Below are 14,541 nucleotides of genomic sequence, written 5' to 3' on the forward strand. Positions count from 1 at the left end.
TTCTTCTCTTGGTTAATGGAATGCTGGGTGAACTCAAGTAATATGCTACGTTTCCCAAATAGTCAATAAATTGCAGACAGGACAGAAAATGCTTCAGGCGTTAGTGGTGCAAATAAAATGCAAAATGGCTACTGAAAATATGTACTTGCATGGAACAAGCTAGAGCCCTTTGCGGGACTGCTTTTCTAATCCTGCTCCCGCCCGCTCCCTCCGATTTCTTGTCCAATCCCACCCGCTCCCGCCACATGTGTGTCCAATCCAGCCCGCACCCGCCACGTGTCCAATCCCGCCCACCTCTTTACCCGAACTGCAGATTTCCTGCGCAGTCCCGCAAGGCTGCCTTCGTGTTGCTCCCTCACAGCGTCTCTTCTCTTGTTCCGCCCAAGAACAAGGCGGAGTCACGGGAAGTGACATCACATCACGTGACTCCTCTGGGTTCCTGGGCCGAGCAAGAGAAGAGACACTGTGTGGGAGCAGAGCGAAGGCAGCCTTGCGGGACTGCGCAGGATTACCGGGACCCGCAGGTACAGTGCCTGACCGCCCGCTCCCGCCCGCAACACCAGCAAGAACACCCGCGGGACCCGCATCCGAATGCAGTCCTCTAGAATAAGCTTAAACTTGGCACTTACAGGCCAAAAAAGATCACACAGCATCAAGAGTATGATACATATTTAAACAGCCATAAACATTTGAGAAAAAAAGGAAACATTTTTAATCTATCCTTGTTCCCATGTTGTCCGATTGACAGCTGATGAGCTGCACACACTTGGCAATAAGCTGAGAGTCGATGCTTTCAAAAAGAGGTTTTCTCAAAACATTTGCAGTGCTAGGTACCATAGTAAAGCAGCATGTAAAGGAAGCAGAATATGAAATAGCAGGAAAAATATTCCTGCACCCATGTTGTGGGCCTGGAAAACAACATTCCATTCATTATCAAAACATAATAAACATTTAACTCGCCATCTGGGTGATTTTAATCAGGACAAAAAGTATACATAGAATATAGTGCTTTAATTAGAGTACAGAACTGTACAAATATTACTTCTGTCTATAGTCGTTTTTGGTTCCATAATGTAAACTATGCACATAATCTTGTATACTTTATTAGTCTGTCAGGATAAAACATGTTTTCCTACAACGGAAAATTAAAAACACTAAAAAGAGAAGTATTTAAAATGAAAAGAACAAAAGATTTCTATCTTAATAATTAAGGCAGAGAACCATGGCAGCAGATACTAAACTGCAAAAGGAGCTGTTAATATACGGCTCAATGATTACATCTGGAATGCTCTGAATAAGCCATGGGATTCGAAATGTATCCCCCCTCTGTGTAGCGTGAATTGTATGATTAGATACTGCACCCTGGGGATTAGAGGCACAATAATTACTACAATTTCTCTCGCACTTCTTAATTTATAATATTCCAAAATCCATTAGGGATAAAGTGAGGGACAAGCAACTCACACAGGAGAGAGGTGGCATGTGTCACCTTATGGGGTCTTTATAAACATCATTTGAGCTAGGCAAAAGCTTTGGTTTTACTAGTTTGTTTCTATTCTTCTTTATTCTCCTTAAACATTTGAATGAATTAATACCCTCCAAGTTGCTCAATGGTACCTCATATTTAACTTTACTTGGCGAAAGCTATTGCCATTTGTTATCCAGTGAGCACATTGGGAGTTATGTATAAAAAAACATTTCATTGGTCGCTGTGGTAATTGGATCAAAATTGCCCTTTATTCATGACGCTCTTTTTTTATAGGATATAATGAATACACCGAGACTTAACTCACCATCACTTTTACCATCTTGCTCTGGATAGCAATTGTAGAACACCCCCACTCCATCATGGGTCCAAGACATACAGCTGAACTTCACTCTCTTAAGGATGTCTGGGAGCTCTTCTCTACTGGACACCTTCATAAATTTGATAGTTACCCAGTCAGAACCACTCTCACTTAATCCATAGGCAAAATATTCTCCATCTTCACTGAAAGCATAACCTGGAAAACAGTATGCAGAGGTAGCTGTTCAATGTCCAAGGAATTGTCAAAGTACATAAAAATGCCAGCATTCATCTAATATTTTACTACTTATTTACGGATACATTTTACTAGGGCTGCAACTAACGATTATTTTAATAATCGATTAGTTGGCCGATTATTTTTTCGATTAATTGATTAATCGGATTAAAAAAAACCAAAAAACAATATGCAAACTTTTCCTTTATTTAAAATTTAATGAACTGGATGTTAAAAAACAACTTAAAATTTACATTAACATTCTTATTTTGTTATGATGTAATAAAAAACAATATTTTCAAAGTACGAGAACCCAAACACAATATTTATCAAACTAGTTTTAATACCTAAACCACTCACTTTGCCCCGGCACTCACTTTGCCCCGGCACTCACTTTGCCCCGGCACTTTGCACCCTGCACCCAGTCTCCCACTCTGCCCTCCACCCCCACTCTGCCCTGCACCCACACTCACACCCTGCCCTGCACCCAGTCTCCCACTCTGCTCTGCACCCTGCCCTGCACCCAGTCTCCCACTCTGCCCTGAACCCAGCCCTGCACCCCCACCCCCACTCTGCCCTGCATCCCCACTCACACCCAGCCCTGCACCCAGTCTCCCACTCTGCTCTGCACCCTGCCCTGCACCCAGTCTCCCACTCTGCCCTGAACCCAGCCCTGCACCCCCACTCTGCCCTGCATCCCCACTCACACCCAGCCCTGCACCCAGTCTCCCACTCTGACACTCTCACACATAGACATTCACACACAGAGAATCACTTACCTCAGCTATGGACTCGTTCCACTTCCAAGCTTCAAGAAGTTGAAAACTTTATTCGAACGGCAGACAAGCATTGAAGCGCGTCACGTAACTCAAAGAAGGCGGAGACTGCAGCGTGCGCAGCAAAAGCCGGGAAACGCTTGCGGAGGAGGTAAAACGAGCCGAGTTCTCAAACAACTAATCGATCACTCGATTAATCGATAATGGAAATCGTCGACAACGATTTCCGCTATCGATTATTATCGATTCGTTGTTTCAGCCCTACATTTTACATCCTGGTTTCAATTTCATGCAACCTATTATTTTGCTTCAATCTATTAAAATCTTCTGTTTGGTAAACGCAGGACCCTGCTTACTAACATAGAATCTCATGTACACTACATGATGATGAGTTACATCACAAGCAAAGCAAAGAGAATAACCTTACACTTTTCACAATTTCAATAAACAAACTTACGAACTGACCTCGTAGGGCAACTGTGCCATCTTCAGAAAATGTGTTGGGATCAAGAAATATCCGGGGTTCTCCATCCAAGGAATCTTGAACATACAACACTCGTTGGTTCTGCAGCCCAGAGTTGTAGAAATAGAAGTACCTGCAGGATTAGATGAAAGATTGGGCAGTCAGTGATAACTAAAAAAAAAAAATAAAAATGTCTTCTACAACTGTATGAATTAATCAACTGGACAGAGGAGACCGGAAAACCTTGCTCCCACAGTCCCCAAGTTACTGTCTGACTGCATCATCATAACACTTACAGTTGAGGATGAAGGTTTACATATACACCTAGGCAAAAGACATTGAAACTCAAGTTTTCAAAACTCCTCATGTTACCATACATGTCTTTTGGCAAGTCAATTAAGGCATCTACTCTGTTCACATCAGAGGTAGTTTTAGAACCAGTACTTTGCCTGCTTGCCAGACAGGAGAGTACCCACCTATTGCCTTTCTTGAAATGGCAGCTGTACTTGGGATAGTCATATAGCTCAGTCATACGTTCTTTGAATACTCCTCTGACTGGACATTGCTCTAGAAATGGCATAGTCACCTTATTCTGGGCTTCAACAAAGGCCTGGACACACAAAGAAAGGGCATTCAATATACATTAAAAAAGGAAAGATCATGAAGCATCACAACAATAAAAATTTGAATAAATATTAAAATATCTTGTCTTAAACACATATGTATATAGAGGATTTTTTTTTACGCACTCTGGGTATTAAAAGTAATATATTGTACTTTAAAATTATACACTAAACTACTCGCAGTGGTTAATTCCACGGTTTTAATTCATCTGGTTTATTATAATTTATGAATGACTAATCCCAAAAATGTCATCAGTGAAACTGCACAAGAAATCCCACTGTATATTCATTTTGTAGGACAATCTCAGACCTTCTAGCCGAAGAAATTAACTGGCAAAGTTAGTGTTCACAGATTACGGATTACTTTTTTTTTTGAAGTAGATTTAAATCAAACCTTAGGGTTTAGCAGCCCTTCTCCTGCCACACATGTGCCTCATTGATGGTGTCCAGAGAAGGTTTAAGATCGCTTGAGCCTATTTTGGGTTAAAATGCAACCTCCTTGGTAAGCAATATAGCCATAAAAAATTAGATAGGACTCGCCAGACTGGGGCCTAAGCAATATATGGCCATATAGTGTGATGGAATACCCTATATTTATGCCTTATGTCTTTTGAATAGTATTCGCTGGGTATGCACTGAATTATTTTGTTTTAAATCAATCTGTGTTAACCTAACACATTTGTCAGGAATGCTGTCTTACTCTTAATGACTTCGAAACCACTGTCAGATACATCCACTCTTCCAACATTATGACATCTCATGACTACATAGACAATAAGATTTACTAGAATTGATGTTTTCTTGTTTTAATGCAACATTTAAGGTGTTTTCTAACAGTGTCATTCTGATATGAATAAAAATAAATTTTCACCTTTGTCTGCTCACTATCTGGATCTTCAAGCCATCTGTATGGATCAGATATTGTCTCGCCATGATAGTTATCCACCTGTTAAGAAACAATGACATTGTGGTGTCTTTAATTGAAAGGTAATGTGTCACAACAAAGCAAAGTGGTTTCTGAAGCCCAGTCAACAGGACAGGGAGCAGTGTAGATGCCCCCATTTGATCAATAAAGATCTATCAGTCGCAAGAAAGAAGTACCCTATGCAACCGTGTTTGCAGCAATCATATGTGAGCTCTGGATTGTAGACATGTGTATTGGTTTGTCTTAGTCTGTCAATTATAGTTTTGTCATACCCTTTGAATGTATGTATTGTTAGACACGCTGCGTAGTTTCATATTATTAAATAGAATAAAAATAAAGGACCAAAAAAACAAACTTTAGAATAATTTTAATATATAATACATGTATAAACAGCATTTAAATGCAAGTCAAATCATTTTGTTATATACTACTTATTAAGCCCTGTCTACCCATTGTACAGCGCTACAGAATTTGATGGCATTATATAAAACAATAAATAATAATGAATGAGCACCACTTTGCAGGTCTTAAAGATTACTCTGGCTAGCAAAGTCATTTATTTAAAAGGACAATGTCAATTATGTACAATGGCACTCACATAATATTAAGACATAGAAGCAGCTTTGCTTCAAACATACAAAAGAATGATCGGTGATATTTATTCCAAGGGTATTATTTATTGAATTATATGGCGCCATCATATTCCGCAGCGCTGTACAACGGGGCATCAACCAGCCTACAGTGCTGATGATGACATGTCTCTTAGGAATACCTGAAAGGATGCTCATTGACAAAGGATGCTTTAGTCACATACAGTGCTCTGGAAACGCTGCCTAGAATGAGGGATCCTATAGTACTATATAGAGAAACCTGTAACCCGTATGTGCCCCCAAACAAGCAAACTAAGTCTATTAAACTAACTAAGGACCTACACTAAATGTACACTTATCAATGAATACGGCTGCCTATCGGTTAGCATGTTTAGTGGGCATGTGCAAGGGCTGCACTATCCATCTTGTGCCCCGTCACTCACTGCTGTGTCATCTCTTGCGGCTTCTGGGTACTCGAAAGTCTGCTTCATGGTGCTTGCTGAGCGCAATGAATGGACAACGGGGCTCAGACGGTAAACAGCGCTCGGGTGAACGGTAGGCCTGGCGGGCACAGGGGCAAGAGGAAACAGACAAATGAGAGGTCTGCCTCGAACTGTACGGCGGGTGGGAGGGATCAATAATAACCGAAAGCAATAGGAAGCGGCATAAATCCCGGAGAGTTTCGTCATTTCGATCAAGAGGGAAGCACGGGGCTTAGCGAGAAACTAGCATTGAAAACTGCAGCGCCCTCTACAGGGCTCCACGTGGACTGTCGACTTGTACATTGCATGGCTATGAATTGCCAATAACTAGATAGGTAGTAAAATCGTATTACAAGTTAAATATGTGTCGCTTGATACACAGATAAATAATACAATATAACGGTAAACATACCCAGTGATTAAATGGGCAGTACCAATACCTTTTAGTTTAAAGAAGAGATAATAAACTGTAACTGTTAAAAAATGTGAAAGATCTCTTTCCCTAACCCTACATAGTCCTGCTGGTGACTTTTCCTTTAGCCCTTTTATTGCCAGGGCTCAGGACACGTTTGTTAGCTAAAGATGTCTAGGCCTAGGGCCGCAGGACCAGATGGGCAACAGCACCCCCTGCTGGAAAACAGGGTGGCAAGTCATTAATCTCCCTGACCGGCCGTTTACACTATGGAGGTCATTACAGCTCAGCACAGCCTCTGTAGACTGCAATTTGTGTTTCTTCACCTGTTATTTCCATGTTTCCTATTTAGTGTACCCACACAAATCATATATAGGTTTTCGTGACAAGTAGGACATATTTTTATTTATAAGATATAATTTTTTATGAAGAAAATGTAAAAAAAAATATTTATTCACAGTTTTATACACAGCTAGTATAAATAAGAAAGAAATACTAAAAAATATTCCATAGCTTGTGCTTTGTAGGTAGGAAATGCACGTCAACAAGCATGGCACTTTTTTGTATGCCTGGTACACCCGCTTTTGGGTACAGCTCCCGTTACCCTCATCAACATTCTCACTAGATCGGTGGTAGCTGTATTATAAAAGTTTGGGTTTTTTTAAGTTGCAAGTATTAATATTAATAGATAGTAATTTATAAAGTCTGTGGGTTTTTTATACCTTTTTATTGGGGCTGGGTGTTAACTGATGGGGGCTTTATGCTGGCCAGCTGGCCTCACGATACAGATTGTATGTCGGCTTAAAGGGGGGCAAAATTCAAATTTTTAATATCTTCTATACATTCCCTAGCCTATTGGCTAATACAATGTATAGGCGAAAAAATAAAAAAATTTTAGCAGGGCCTGCACCATAATAAAAAAAATGGGTGGAAGGGTACCTTTAAAAACAAATAAAATTTGAGAAACCACTAGTTTATAAATAGCTAAATAAAAGCAAACATGTGCAGGTAAATGCAAATCCAAAGAATCCAAAGAAGCACAAGGTGACATATTTTGTGATCTGAGACCCTGTCCCTTTGATATAAGTGTATTTTATTTTATTTTGTTTCCCACATAACCATATGACAGAGGATTTAAAGATGCTGTTCCACTAAAAGGTTTGCATGTTAAGCAAGTAAACCTTATCTGTCCTTTTATGCATTTCAGAAGACTTTTCAGTTTCCATGGCAACAAGCTATCAGTGCCTGCCATTAAATATTACTGGCAAATAAAATATGAAAGGGGTAAACTTTGTTTTTGCAAAGGTTCTTGGCATTCTACTTGGAATTAGGTACTAGGGATGATGTTTGCAATGCTACATTTAGCTATAAAATGCTAAATGTAGCAGAGTAGAACTGTGGAATACGCACAGTTAACGAAGATTTACAAAGGTAAAAAAAAATATTTCAGAAGTAATGTTAATAAAATACAAAAACACATGTTACATGACCCCGCAGAAAAAGAGCAGTTAAGAGGGAGGGTAGACATGTCATTGGGAAAGATGTGAGAGTGGGACATCAAGTGAAAGAAAGTTATAAGAGTTGGATGAGTGGGATAGCTGTGAGGGAAAGAGATAGAAAGCTGTGAGAGGGATATCTGTGAGGGAGAAAGATGCAGAGCTGTGAAAAGGTGTGTGTGTGTATGTATGGTAAGCATGTATGGTGAGTATGCTGTATGGGGTGTGTGTCAGCATATGTTATTATAGTATGTGTATGTAAGCATATGATGTTATGAGTAACTGGTGCTAGTGTGTGTGTGTGGGGGTTAGTGTATGGTGGTAGTATGAGTGTGTGTGTCAGTTTATGGTGTTAGAATGTCAGGTGTGAGCTTAGAGTTGGTAGTGTTTGGGACAAGAGAAGACAAAGAGTGAAAATGGTCATGTATGGTACACTAAATATAGAATTTGACAAAACAATCAGGACTGTCCCCTGAGTTTGTGCGACCCAGGGCAAGGAGGGTTTGCAGGGGTCCCTTTGTTCCCTTTCTTGTGAAGGGGTAAGTAATGATCCTGATCTCCTTCGTGATTGTGGTCTCTGCATCTCAGAGAAAGCTGCATACTGGGATACTGGGTCATCAGCTTCAGGGCAACCCTGAAAACTATTAACAATGTATAACACAATAAACACCAAATTAATGACGCAGGTGAATTATGCAACAAAAAAGAGACTAACCACATGTTTCTTATTAGCTTCAGTAAAGTATTTTCATGGTTTCACATTACCACTACACTCATTTCTATGCTGTAAACGTACACCTAAAATAATATTTTACACCCTCTAAATCAGTTCCAAATAGGTTTAACTTGGGTTTAATTTAACTGAAGCAATCAAATAAAACTTTAATGAGGCATGCACTTCTGTATTTGTCTTCTTGGTCAATTAAAATTGCGGGTGGCGGCAGAAGTGAGTTAATGATCATACAAATGATTTATGTCCTCTTTACAGAAGGTCAAACAAATTAAAAACATTTATCTGGTTTGTTACGATTGTAAGGCAAACCGTGGGCTTACTGTGATTTGTAAAGTATCCAGAATATTGCACAGACAACATAGCATACTATTTAACAACATTTAATTTCACGGAGGCCACTTGCTCGATATTATAATCAGTATCTATGTCAACGAATTAAATCTGTGACTGACATTGATTTAAACTGACAGCAGTGATCAAAGGGTCTCCATTAAGGATATTGTGAATTTTGTAGGCTGTTATTTTTAGTTATTGCAAATAGGGGGCAGCATACCGCTGTTAAAAGGATACCCTCAATCATAATGTCTCATAATTCATCTAGTCTTATTAATTCACAAGTTATATGTGCTTTTGCGCAAAACATTCTTTTTATATGCTAGTAAAAGACTTTTACTATGCTAGTAAAAGATGTGTTTTATTAATGCATGAAAAAGCATCTTACTGACCATAATTTGTAATGTAGGATGCGCATAATCACAGAGGGCACTACTAATGGTGGTTATTCGGATAATACTAAAGTGATTCTCTTTTGTGATCATGTGTACTGTAATACTTTATTTTTAAGTTGTATGAGTCTGAGGAAATAGTGGCCGGCTTAACCTTCAGTCCAGCTAGATATGAATTAATGACAGATATAATGCACTGCGTTATATAATGCTTATTTCTTAACCAATATCATTTTTATTATTAATTGTTTTATATAGTGCCAACATATTTCATAGTGCAGTACAATGGGAAAACAGAACATAACAAGTAGTATATTACATAACAATTTGACTTAGAGAAACAACCGGTCAGGAGGACCCTGCTCAAACTATCTTACAATCTAGAGATCAAACTACCGTATATCTAATGGCTTTATTGGGTAGTGCACCACAAATATGAGAATCCTTGTTTTTTTGTTTTTTTCCAAAAGGACCATTTTTGCTTCACTCAGCAATTCATTTCTTCATACGAAAAAAATCGGCTTAATGCAACCTTAAAACCTATTCTTACAAACGTACAGTATACATGCTTGGCTACCGACTTCAAGGGGATATGGTCATCCGTAGTCCGCTTTAAGAAAGAGCCAGTCATGAGATATGGTCATATTATTATAATTTTCAACATGGTACAAATTGTCGCTGGAGTTTTAGTTTATTTCAAAACAAAACATACATATCATAAAGATGAGATACTGCGATGCAGCTCAAAACCGAAACATCAACAGCATAACTAAGTATATATAAGCATAACATGTGTGTACAATAAAGACTGAAAACAATACACATAAAACATCAATGTATACTGTACTGTCACACCACACAGCACCAAAAATCCACCATAAATTGACATTGTACATAGAAACTACAGTACCCAGGGGTGAAAAATGTGGGACTGCTGTAGGAATGACACTTACGTATGAGGTAGGTGAAGAGTAGGGTGTGGGAAAGGGTTACACATAAGTATATGTATGAAGAGGGCATAGCAGAGGGTCTGGGGATTAGTACGCCTTGAGACTGTAAATAATGGAATAGTATTTAAGCAATCTGAGGATCTGCCTGCAACAGTCTTAGACAGTGATCTGTTCCCCGCTAAGTAATCCCAGCGCCCCATATTAGGACAATATGGCAAATAACCTGCAGTGAAGGAGCCCAAGGACTCCTGGCCCCTAAATATTCTTCCCTATGTCTACTTATTCATAGATCAATATATACCAATGCTTTAAGGTATTGGGACTCACAATAACATAACACACACAGAGTAAAGTAGTACTAAAAAGTACCCTACTTCACACGACTGGATATATAATAAGATGATGTCTACCCGGCCTGGACTGGCCATATGGCACACTTCTAAGCGCTGGCAACCTGGAGCCAACCCTTGGGGGGCACGGCCAGGACTGCCCACTTATGTCAGTAAGTGGTCCCACTGACATCGGTGGGAGGTCCCGGTGAAGTTAAGAACATTCCCGTTGGCGTTTAGGGCGTTTCTCCTGACGTCAAGGAAAACGTCTCCAGTTTAAAGGGGAAATGGGCAGACAGTGGGGAGGGTAAAGACCCCACAATCTAGACAATTGAGTTGTTGACCCGGAGAACCAGAAGAGCAGTGCTTCTCCCAGAGTTCTCCGGGTCAAACCAAGAGAGTTCCCAGGTATGCTGGTGGGTCACTAGCCGATACTACCCCATAATTACACAATCTGCCACTCCAATGTTAGATCAGGTCCTGCAGTGTGTGGCCGCTGGCTGGATAAGCACGACTACACGCTTTATGAGTATAACATAATATACAGTTACAATAACCCAGCCGGGACCACACTTAGGTCATTTTGGCGGCTGTTGGTCCTAAACTGAAAGCTTCTTTTAGTCAAAACTATGGGATTGGCTGAATGGAAGTTCTGCAAAACTAAATATAAGTGCTACCTTTATCTGTACTCCACCGATTTTACACCTGTATATGGCCTAAAAAGCCTATTTTTGGTTGATTATTTTATAGGACATGGTTTGTGCCAATCAGGGCCAGACTGTCAAATGATTTACATGCAGCCAGAAACAGCACACTGCCTGACAGTTGTTCCAATGATCTATTTTTAATGGGTTCTTGAGCACCTGAAACACCAAAACCATATTCTTTGATTCTTTTAGGGGAAAAGAGTTATATATTCATTAATTTTGCTGAAGGACGACTAGAACTGAAGGAAAACTTTTTTTAAGTGAAAATCAAATTCACACCTTTTTCAAACATGTATACACAGGAGTTACTCATTGATTTTAAGCAAAAGTGACCTTCAGTTTAATTACAGAAAAATGAGTATGCAGCATGTTTTCATTTTGAGAAGGCAAAGATTTTATTTACTTTTGGTGAAGTATAATGTGCAAGGACATTACTTTATCAGGGAAGCATCATTTTAGAGTGGGCAATAAACTTTATGAATTAGACATGTCCAGTGTACCTAGTTAGGAAATGGTGGGACGTCATTTTTGAGCAAACAGGATAAGGTAGTCAATAGTTAATTAGTTACATTTTCTGCAAGATATGTAAGAGAGCAATAATGAAAAGTAAACTGATATATGAGCTTTAAACCAGAGACAAAAAAATAACTACTTTGTGATGTTTACCTTAAAGATGCCCATGATTTCCACAGGCAAAGGTACATAATTTATGTGTTTTTTAATTGCTTAAAAAAATGTATTGGGTAGTTCTAATTATTGCATGGAATGGACAACTATAAGCCTTTCAAATAATAGCTACAAATAAATACACTTATGGGTTTGTTCCAAAAGTCCCAAGTAGTGACAAAACAACCGTTGGTCTACACAAAGCAGAAGGAGTCATTTTAGGTAGAAGATTAATTATTTAGATCCCATGACAAGTAGTTAAAGGGACAGTTTAATGTTTCATGACAGTTCAGTACAGAAGAATGCATATTCAAGTAGTTTATGAGTACTTTAATACACATTCCCTAAAAAATATATAGCACTATGTTAAAAACTTTAGATACTGAGCTGCAGCTCCCCTTCTTCTCTGCGAGTACTTGCTTCAATCAATGGGGATGCTTTCCATGCATGTGCATGAGGATCTTAACATACAGTAGATCTACAGATAAGGTAAGATAATAATTCAAATACATGAAGTACTTATTTAAAATGGTAAGTGCTAAGATATATGTTTAATAAGTGCATTGAACTGATAAAAGGAAATATCTACTATAAGGAGTGCAAGGTTTTCATGCTGAGGATATTTGTGAGAGTTACGTTCATGTTTGTTTGCAATAGTACCGGTAATTTAATATCTCCAAATGCATCCGTTTACAATGGTTTTATACTGCCTACGTTTAAAATTAAAACGTGTTTAAAATTGAGGAAGACCGGCTAACACAGGATTTTCTAAGGCAATCGTAAGCTTCACATCTACTGTAAAAATAAAAATATAGTAGGGAAAAGTAAAGAGGTCCCTCCTCACCTGTTGTTTCTGTATGTGATTTTATTATGTTATATACTAATCATTATGTCCTGTCTACCCTTTCTGCTGCAGAATTTGGTGGCGCTATATAAAACAATAAATAATAATAATATTGTAGAATTTTATGTCAGATCCAAATTGTACAATGCATCTGTCCTTCACATTTATTATCAGGTGCTGTTTAACCCAATTATCTGTTTAGTTGAGATTTACTTTTCATGTAGAATGGGCAAAAAATAATCTGGGGCAAGCCATTGCATGTACACAAAAGCATACTAAAATTATAATTTTATTACAAGTGAGCGCTTCAGTGAGCAAATTAGATAGAACACATTGCATGGAGGATGGATGTTAAATCTATGATTAAAATTAGATTCTAATCTTATATTACTTACATTCCCGACATTTACACATATTCTAACTGTCTTTGTAATGAATATGCTAATGTGCTTTAGAGTGGCAATATTTTTTGCTGGGTTTCAGTTGCTCTGTCATAAAATGTAATTTATATGCAGAGTTATTATTTACAGTATGTTACACATAATACCCTTTGGACATAATTACACAAATACACACCTTATCCGCAAATCTACAATACAACCACTTTTATAAACATAGTATTATATCATTAGGTTATTTTTAAATACGTTTATTTTGTTTACACAAGTTTGCCTTTGCAATCTGTAAACGCCCTCTAATGTCATGACGTCGACATAACACCTCCGACCCAAGTAAGAGATCAGCGATCAGCTCTTCAAAGTATGTAATTCTTGGTATGTCATTTACCTTGTTGTCTGCTATTTGTTAGCCTTTTGATGAAGGCCTTTTATGGCTGAAATGTTGGCTTAAATGAAAAAATAAAAAATATAATGAGTGTCCAGGGTAGGTAGAACAGGTAAATCTGGCTTGTGGTCTGGTCAGGGACGCCAAAGCATTTAGGCTGTAGTCAGCAAGGTGTCTGGAGTAGAAAGGGTGCTTCCAAGCTAACTCCAGCACACCCAGATAAATGAAGGAAAAACTCCACACTCTCACTTCATGTATTTAATGCCATGAAACCCCGCATAACAGCAACCAAACAGAAAAAGCACTGATCGAATAAACGGTTAAAGCGTTTCACGCTCACATTACCACTTACTCATAAGCTAAGAATCAAGTGCAAAATTAACTATTTTAATAATGTGTTTAATGGATCATGTGACACCAAAAAACACCCACTGCTGATAATCATGAAATTAAAAATAAAAGCAAATAAAGAAAACAGCAAGATTACATGGGATTAAATAATTCAAGCAAAGAGAGAGCTTTTTCCTTCATTTTTCTATATTTCTTTGTTGTTTAACTTGCTGGATCTATGGGATGATCATTTTACTTGATGCACCTTAGACTTTGATTTTTCCTTATTTCAGGTTATTCTAATGCTGTATACCTCCCAACCTTCTATTTGTTTATCGTTTTTACATAATTTAGTGCTAATAAACATGGTGTTGCATGTATGTATATGGTTTTCAAAGAAAAGGCTTACTTTTCCCCCAAAAAATAATACATAATCTGTGTTAGTACAATAAATGTAAGAAAGGGAAACCATTGGCTGAACAACTATATAGTAAAAAGTATGAGAAATAACTTCAGTCTTTGGAGTACAAATTACCCTTGGTCATAAAAGAGTTAAAACATATCCTTAGTTTGTGTGTAATTAAATCCATAGCTTGCCTATTTTGCATTGGTCCCTTAAAAACCTAGATCCAACCCTATATCCCAGACCACCAAAAAAATGCAAGTTATTAATTGGCACAGATGTG

The 14,541-nt window shown here is 38.3% G+C and overlaps 1 protein-coding gene across 1 annotated transcript in view; it reads right to left on the reverse strand.

Moving 5' to 3' along the window:
- The window catches only part of LOC149284590 (prolyl endopeptidase-like), a 70,228-nt gene extending 64,141 nt beyond the window's left edge, over positions 1 to 6,087 (reverse strand). Inside the window, exons 1-5 of the mRNA XM_089496455.1 lie at positions 5,842 to 6,087; positions 4,755 to 4,829; positions 3,737 to 3,870; positions 3,263 to 3,393; positions 1,794 to 2,003 (exon numbers count right to left, since the gene is read on the reverse strand). Of these exons, the coding sequence (XP_089352581.1) occupies positions 1,794 to 2,003; positions 3,263 to 3,393; positions 3,737 to 3,870; positions 4,755 to 4,829; positions 5,842 to 6,087 (796 nt within the window). The remainder of the gene's footprint in view (positions 1 to 1,793; positions 2,004 to 3,262; positions 3,394 to 3,736; positions 3,871 to 4,754; positions 4,830 to 5,841) is intronic.
- Between the last annotated feature and the right edge of the window lie 8,454 nt (positions 6,088 to 14,541).

Source organism: Sceloporus occidentalis, unplaced genomic scaffold (assembly GCF_023333645.1).
Source record: "Sceloporus occidentalis isolate IW3139 unplaced genomic scaffold, rSceOcc1.0.p SCAF_90, whole genome shotgun sequence".
Lineage (NCBI taxonomy): Eukaryota > Metazoa > Chordata > Lepidosauria > Squamata > Phrynosomatidae > Sceloporus > Sceloporus occidentalis.